Consider the following 8,921-nt stretch of genomic DNA (forward strand, 5'->3'; position numbering starts at 1 on the left):
CTGATTGGCTAAGCAATGTAACATGATCCTCTGATTGGCTCAGCAATGTAATATGATCCTCTGATTGGCTAAGCAATGTAACATGCTCCTCTGATTGGCTCAGCAATGTAATATGATCCTCTGATTGGCTAAGCAATGTAACATGATCCTCTGATTGGCTAAGCAATGTAACGTGATCCTCTGATTGGCTAAGCAATGTAACGTGATCCTCTGATTGGCTCAGCAATGTAACATGTTCCTCTGATTGGCTAAGCAATGTAATATGATCCTCTGATTGGCTAAGCAATGTAACGTGATCCTCTGATTGGCTAAGGAATGTAACATGATCCTCTGATTGGCTAAGCAATGTAATATGATCCTCTGATTGGCTAAGCAATGTAACATGATCCTCTGCAGCAAAGCGTGGCGTCATCACGACTTTACACAAGTGTCTTTACCTCCGCTGCAGAGGCTCCGCCGAACCCCTGAGACCGACTCATCGAACCCCTGGGGTTCGATCGAACCCAGGTTAAGAACCACTGCTTTAAACGATCTGTTAAAACTAATGTTAATGGGTAGTTTCATAAACAATTTTTTTCAAATTGTGTCTTTTACAGAAAGAAGTTAAACTGAAGTCCAAACTTTCCTCTTTTTTTTGTGCCGTGTTTTACAGACATAGCTTGAAAATATACGTTTTGCATTTGGCTGCATTATCTTCACTCAAACATGGTAGATGTAGTTTTGTAAACAAATTTAAAATTCAAAAGGACTTAAAAAAATGCATTTTCTAAGCTAAAAATGTATAACAGCTGATTGTGCATGCGGTGAAAATCTCAGTTTTACTCTCTTGTGAGCGTGTGAGACGCTGCATCCCGCACAAACATCAACAACCGACGTGAGGAGCAACACGTCCTCCACTCCTGCTGATTCTGTTTCACATTCCACCGCGAATACAAAAGACCGTCAGAAATCCTGCGAAAACAGAAAACACTTTTTCAATATTGCCTGTATTAGCAGCCAGACAGCTTTTGCTTTAGTGGGAATTTGTACTGTGTTCCTATGGCAACCCAGATTTCCAGTGACGGCAAATGATTTTTGCTTGAACTTGCAAACACGATCGCGTCTGATGGGTGGACAGTCGGTGTAACGGGTTAGATTAGAAAAAGCTCTGGAAGCGCCAGGAAATGTCTACAGAAAGACTGAAATAAAAGTAGAAAAGATCAAAGGCAGCTCATTAAATTTCCACAAGTAAACAATCAGCCATCAGCTCTGTTAGGTGTCTCCGCATTTGGACATGATTAGATAAAACTGTCTAATAACCGAGTCTCTCCTCTTCCCTCCTTTCATTACTGATTGTCTGTGGACATTAGCGCGTGAAGGTTATGCGTAATCATACAGACCGTCTTCCTCCTCCAACCCGGAGCTTCTGGCTGAGGAGAACAAAAGGCCATCGCCGCTGTTTGGAGGAAACGGTCGTGGTCACGGATGCCTGCTGAATACCTAAACATCAGCACAATGCAGATATGAGGAAGGCAAACAGACATGTTGAGCCCGAGGAAGTGATAATATCGGCTTCCCATTTATTTTTTTGTAGAGGAAGATTGAATTGTGTTGCAGTTTGCATTCACTGTGTCCTCAGCCATTAAGCATACCGTAACCCCAGAGACCCGAGGTTGTCTGTAAGAGTCAGCCAAATAAATGTCCTTCCATATTAGGTAACTGTCAGTAGCGCCGCTGTTTTTTCCCATCTTTTAGGTATTTGCGAGAAAAATATTTGCAAAAGTGCATCTTAAAGTCTTAAGATGCAAAAAAAGAGGTTCATTTTTTTTCCATGATAACTTCATGCACATTGTTTATTTTTAATGATTCTTTGCAGAGAAAGACTTGGCAGCTTGACTTACAAAGTGGAGCTTTTTCAGGGTTTGTTTATGCTTATTGGTGGACATTTGGTGTGTGCGTGGGGGTGTGTGTGTGTGTGTGCGTGTGCGTGTGTGTGTGTGTGTGCCTCCTTTTAAGAATGTGAACACAGTGTTCCAGCTGCATTATCCCAGACTCAGATTAAACACGCTGATTACTCTGAATGCAGAGCTTAATAACATTTGGGAAAACACATTTAGAGGAAAATCAAATGTATTGACAAGATTCCTGCTGCCCTGGATTAGTAATCTGCAGCGATGCTCAGAGATCAATATCCAAATAAGTGAAACTTTTGCAAAAAGACAATATAGCTCATCAATTTGTACACTAAGCATCTTTTAATTCCAAATCATCTCATTCTGTTTTTATTCGTACATAGGGTCATTATGGTTTAGTAAGGACCAATTTGTCCAGAAGCTTTTATTTTCTGCCCAATGTCTTAAAATGTTGCTTCAATATTTGCACATACAGTTCTGTCCTTGCGATGTCGTGTGTTTTGAGAGCCTTTCCTGCAGCAGAATAACCCCACGCCATGATGCCACCACCTCCTTACTTCATAATTGTGTCTGCCTGATTCAGTTTTGATTTAATCAGATCTCAGGTTCCTGAAGATGAAAGTATTTGTCCATGAGTGAATTTTTTAAACTGCAATCTAAATAACCTAAAACAGGAAAAGTTTTCCCTGATTTAATGTGGAACAGTGAAAAAAAAAAAAAAGTTTTGCATATTTTCATGCAGTGTAAGCATCTGGTTCTGTGTACACAAGAAACAGACGCTGGTGGGTTAACTGGTGACCACTGGGAAGCCTGAATCCTAACTGGGGACAACAAGTAAACTAAAATAAAACAAAGAAAAAACTGGTCAGAACCACTAGTCATGAAAATCACCTTTAAAAATGTTTTTTCTGATTCTTTTTGAATATCTCACCTTATTATCCCACCAGATTAAATCACACAACAATTTTAATTAACTTAAACAGCAGATCAACCCACCGCAATACCTCATGGCCGTTCAATGACAGAAAAAGTCGATATTTTTTTATCGTATTGAGAACAAAAGTGTCACAGCATGAACATAACATTTCCACAGCTCATACATTCAATCCCCGCTCATGTCTGAGTGTCTCTGTTATTTGTTTATGCCTGATTGTTTTCCATTTGTCTGATTAATGTCCGTGCTTTACCTATGCGCTCACTAATAAGCCGCCTTAATTAAGTCTGCGGCGGACCAGAGAGGAATACTCACTCTGAACGGCTGCGACTCGCCGCATAATGCTTTTATTTCCACGCAACTTAGATAATTTTAATAAGCATATTCAATTACAAATACTAATTTTGTTTCAGAGAAAATGGTACAGCATCACAGTACTAATTGGTTTCAGCTGGAAAATATATTAAACATCTAACCATAATAAAAACAATTTTTTTTTTCAATTCCAACAATTTATTACAGAGAATGAGTAGTTATGACAACTGCTACAACATTCCTTCATTTCTTTACATTTGTGTACATTTTCATTAGTCAGTTTAATGTAATTACATTAAAGAGGATTTAAAGTGATTCTGTGCATTTCTTTAAGCCTCTTATGACTTTATAACAGTTCAGATCTTTTCAGCGAACCATGTTTGACCAAAGTGTTGCAGCACAAGACAGAAACGCAATCATTTAAAACTTTAATAAGCATAATCTACTGTTTTCACATCGAGTTGAAAGCAATGGAGTAAATGTTTGTTTTCATCGTCTAAAAGAGCTCGTCTTTTTGCAGAGGCATTTTTATGCCTTCAGAAAGGAGCAAAGGGTCGGACCTACATGCTGATGCAAATCTGGAAAATAAATAAAAAGAACCCAAGAAAAGCTAAAAACGTACCCTGCCTCTTGACCAATGACCGCTGGAGACGGGAACCAACACATTTTGCGACCCCATAAGAATAAGAGGATATATAAAATGAATGGAAAGCTAAGATTATTACTGAGTTAACTTTGACCGTCTGCTCTGCTGACAGTTTGAGGTTGTTGTATGTCTTTTATCCGTGTACCTGCTCACTGCAGCAAATTCCCCTTTAGGGACAATAAATTTTAACTGAACTGAAATAAGTAGGAAGCCGACAGACAACAGACTTTCCGAGCAAACAATTAAGAACCATCAACAACTTGATATCACCAAAACAATCAAAAGGGCCTGAGTAGAGCGAGCACACGACTGCTTGACGGGGAAATAGATTTCACTTTGTCATATGAATTGAATCGAATCCCTTTGGCAAATGTTACAGGAAAGCAAGAACATGCCCTTTAAATGAAAGTCTTATCCATCAGGATTCACAAGAAAACTGGTTTTATTTAAGCTTTTCAGTTTAATTCAAGTCCGGTTTTGTTCCAGTGTAATTTTCCATATCCAGAAGATGCTGCCTAAAAAACGACTTCAGTGATTATTGGCCCCCCTGGTGCTAAAACTATTTACATCCCGCTTTAGGGAACGACGGTCCTTATTCTTCTGTTAACATTTTATGAGGCTGAAGCATGCAGAGAGAGAATCCCTTCATCATTCCCTTCTGTACAACCTGAGCTTACTCTGCAGGTTTTCTGCAGGATTTAAGGCTGTGAACTGAGATGACCGTGGATGAGAGCCAGTTTTGTGACTCCCGAAGACTTTCGGCATCATTTTTGTCAAATGACTACAAACTAAGTGAGAGTTCATGATGCCGTGTTCTGGAAAGGTCCCCAGGTTGGGGGAAGAGAGAGAGGCCCACAGCATCATCAGTCTTTCACCGTACTTAAACGTGGGCGTGAGGAGCTTTACCAAAAAGCACTGAACACCCCGGGTTTGCCATCATCAGATCAAAACAGCATCAGAGAAGAAGAAGAAGAAGAACAAGGGACATTTTGTTTCCACGTCCAGTGAAAGTTTCAGCAGTATTTAGCAACATATACATTTTTCTTTTCCTTTTTTAGGTTTTTCAGAAAACCTTTTGGCTTCCTGTCGTCTACTAAGCCTGACATGTAAGAACCTCAACAACCACACAACGAACGTCTGAGTCTTATGTTCTGCATCACGATGCAGCGTGGATAGAGAAACACAACAAACCGATGGTGAACTGTTAACACCGCAGTCCACTTTGTGAAAACTCAGACGAGGTTTTACCAGGAACAATCTGTCATAGTCAACTTATTTACTTCTATGTGCTAAAGTGCAGATTGGAGAACGAGGAGGTGGAGAAAAACAATGTGTTGTTTCTGAAATCTGCATGATGAAGAAAATAAGGGAACAAAGGTTTCATTTTACTCAGTGATGACCCAGCTCACCTCACGCAGGCCTACATTTCTGCATTTTGTAATTGGGTGTTTTAAACTAGCAGAGCGATAAGGGCTGTCTGAGACAAATTGCATTTTTTTACCCTCTCTAACCCAACATCGGACGGGCAACTCAGCAGGAAGAAAGTTGGAGATGATTTCTTCCTTCCCTCCACATGTGCAGGTTGTGATACGTTTCCCGAAAACACAAACCTCCAACTACAATTAATAAATTGCCTCAAATGTAAATGATTAATTTCTTTTTCTTGGGGCGCAGTCAACGTATTTATTTTTAATTAAAGCTATAAAGGAAACATTTCTTTTGCTGAACTTTGTGTTTAACTTTTAATTGCATCTGTGGAAATAATTCTACGGGTGCTCTTAAAAAAAATGTAAGAAAAAAATCTGTCATAATTTTGGGGAGTTGAAGCTACAAAACATAAAAATATGAATATAAGCCATGGCAAACATATTTAATATGTTATTCTGAATGATAAAAGCTAAAATGTTTTAGTGATGCTGGTTTTTACTTTGCAAAACCTTTAAAGGAAAGTTGAGTCCTTGGCTAAATGATGTAATCTAGATTAAAACCTACATTTTCTGAATTTTATCTCTGACTATAAAGCCTAAAGCATCTCTTACCCACTTTTTCCATCTACCTGCTCTTTTCTTTCTCACTTGGCTTTTAGTGAACTGGGGAACTTGAAAGTGTTTTGTTGTTTAATAGGTTTCAATAACCACCAGATGAGAGGAATCCTAAAGGTGTTCCTTGGGATCATTTATTAGTCCAAAGCCTCCTTGTTGTTTTAGGTTAAGAGCGCTGAGTCCTATAAGTCCTTCCTCACTCCTCCACCTTCCAGTCTCACACCTTTTAACAACTAACGGATATCTCACCATGACAGAATGCTCTGGCACATGTGCAATTTTCTGTTTATGTCACCTTCCAAGCAGTTTTATCACTTATATGTCTCTTTATGTTCCTTTGTACCATTATGGTTTTTTTCCTCTCCTGCTTGCACATTTTACGATGCAACTGTGAGGCAACATTACCTCCGTAAAAAAGACGGATATATCCCAGATAATGCTGCAAATGATCCCCTTCTAGACAATTCACCTGCACAAAAGTGTCTTCTTCATTGTTGCTTTTTTGGTAAATTGATGTGAGCTTATTTTTTTTTCAAAGAGGTTATCATTAGCGTGATGAAGCAGGTTCCCAGTTGCTCAAAGCAGATCCTAATTAGAACCTGTCATTTGAAAGGACAACTTTAAACTTGGAAAGTTTGTTTTATTCCTCATTAGTCAACTCTTATTGAGTCTTAAAGATTGATGCATAAGACACGCAGTTTGGTAAGAAAGGAAATGCAACCTCTTTCTTTTCCAGAGTTTTGAGGGAAAAGACAAATTGTGTGCGAGTGACTTAGGAACAGCAACTCCTCTAAAAGTGCTTCCAACCGTTCATTTTAAATATTCAAACACCAAATATAAATTTGCACAGAACCAACTATTTTAGCTCTACCATGGAATACCCAATCAGCACTAAGGAAAATAAATTCCGCTTCTGGATTGGCTGCTTTGTAAATGCTAGCCGCTAGCGTGTCAAGTACTATTGCACCACGGTATTTTAGCAGGTGCCTTCTTATGAATATTTTAGTTCTGTTTTATAAAAACAGGGAAATTATTTCTCAAATAAGTTGGAGGTAATGGTCAGATAAGTGAATCTCTGGATGGGGTTCACTGTACACAGCAAAACCACTGCTGGCAGGATGGTAGCTACCCTAAGTAGTAGATTTCTGTGTGAATTTTGGCCCTGTCTTCTTTTTAGCATTACCTTCTCTAGGTTAGCAGACACTTGAGTCTTCTAGCATAGACATTTAATCAAATTCAAGTCTTGTCTTTGAATGGGGCATTGCAGCGCCTTGATTCTTTTCCTCTTAAGCTTTGTTTTGTAGATATGTTGTTGTGTTTGGGATCACTGTCCTTTGACGGAGATAATCACAGAACTAAGTAGCTAAAATGTTTTACCTTTTGCTACTTTTTTAAAGGTCTTTAATTGTGCAGGGATGACAGATGTAAAGGATTCTAGAATCTGGTGACGTACATGTTTGTGTTTTTAGTTCCTGGAATGTTAAACCTTCATGTTACATGAGTGGCACCTTGTGTGACTTAAAAAGTTTGCATTGTAATCACAGAAAGCTTAGATTTAAAGAATGCTAATGACAGCCACTGCCTGGTATTGACTTCAATGCTCAACCCATTTCAGAGTCCTGACAAGAGTCACATAATCACACTAAATTGATTGGAGTTCAGAGCAATTTCTTCTTTGTAGTGAAACAACTCAAAGGTCAGCATTTCCTCAAATAAATGGAGAAAATAGTCATTCCTGTTGCTGATTGCTCCAAAGTAAATGTTTTCTTTTACCTATGAGGCAGCATTACCTTTCAATCAATACCAAAAGTTGTATTTCTCTGTCTTGCAGCAATCGTGGTTCTCTTTGTTACACTGAAGCGGAGCAAGAAGGAGCCCCTCATCATCGCTGAAGAGGACATCAGAGAAAACGTGGTGACCTACGACGACGAGGGCGGAGGAGAGGAGGACACAGAGGCCTTCGACATCATTGCTTTGCGAAATCCAGCTGCTGCCGAGGAGCTCAAGTTCCGACGAGACATTCGCCCAGACGGGAGGAATCACTGTGGCATGCCCCCCTGCAGGAGCCCGACGGTGGAGCTGGACGAGGTGGACGTGCATGAATTCATCAAACAGAGACTAGTGGAGGCGGACATGGACACCAGCGTGCCGCCCTACGACTCGCTCCAGACCTACGCTTACGAGGGCCAGGGCTCGTCCACGGGGTCCATAAGCCCGTTGGACTCTGCCGGCGTGCAGTCGGAGCAGGAGTACACCTACCTGGAGGACTGGGGACCCGAGTTCCAGAAACTAGCAGAACTCTACGAAGAGGCAGAGTCGGATGTGACCACTTAGTCTGTGATTTCACTCCCGTTCAAACCAAATCTGTTCCAAACCTGTTCTTTTTTTCAGATTTTCAATGAATAACAGACACGGACAGCCTCAGTGGTCCTCAACTTTTACTGGTGAACTAAATCGACTGCTCTATATTTTTTTGTTTTGTTTGTTTGCTTTATTTTTGTCACATTGGATCATGGATTATTCGTCTGGAATTGTCAGATTTTAAAAATTGAGAGAAGATCAAATATGAGGAAAAAGGGAAATAATATTTTCCTTGGTGTATATTTTTTATTGATCAATAAAGTCCTGAAATCCATTTGAGTGGATATGTGAAAAATTGGTACATTTGTCTTATTCCTGTAAGATGAAATGTTGAGCATCATGGATCATCAATGCAGAGAGAAAACTTTACTTTGGCCCTTTTTACTTATTTATTTTAACCAGTTTATAATTTTTTTCCCCAGAGTGGAATGATTGCACAACAAACATCTGTAATCATTTTTTTTTTATTCACATGGCCTCAAAATTATGCTTACAGGCTCAAATATTTTCCCATACATCCACTAACACTGATAGAAATGCTTTACCAAGTTTCATCTCAACCACACGTTTCAGAATTAGAAAATTTAAAGGAAAAGTATGCATGAGTGCCAAGAGGAGCAGAGACCGCTCCAAACCATGGAAGTGGATTATAGCACAGGGCGTTCAGAGATCTTTGTGTTGTTTCCTTCAGTGGTTCATGTTGCAGCGCCCCCACAGGACAAAGGCGGAAC

At 39.6% G+C, this 8,921-nt stretch overlaps 1 protein-coding gene across 1 annotated transcript in view; it reads left to right on the plus strand.

Annotated features, from left to right (window-relative positions):
• Positions 1 to 8,485, plus strand: part of LOC103456687 (cadherin-18) — a 125,654-nt gene extending 117,169 nt beyond the window's left edge. The window contains exon 12 of the mRNA XM_008396400.3: positions 7,661 to 8,485. Within this exon, the coding sequence (XP_008394622.1) occupies positions 7,661 to 8,163 (503 nt within the window). The 3' untranslated portion in view covers positions 8,164 to 8,485. The remainder of the gene's footprint in view (positions 1 to 7,660) is intronic.
• Positions 8,486 to 8,921: the final 436 nt, after the last annotated feature.

The sequence above is a fragment of the Poecilia reticulata genome, chromosome 20 (assembly GCF_904066995.2).
Source record: "Poecilia reticulata chromosome 20, P_reticulata-male-v2, whole genome shotgun sequence".
NCBI classification, from domain to species: domain Eukaryota; kingdom Metazoa; phylum Chordata; class Actinopteri; order Cyprinodontiformes; family Poeciliidae; genus Poecilia; species Poecilia reticulata.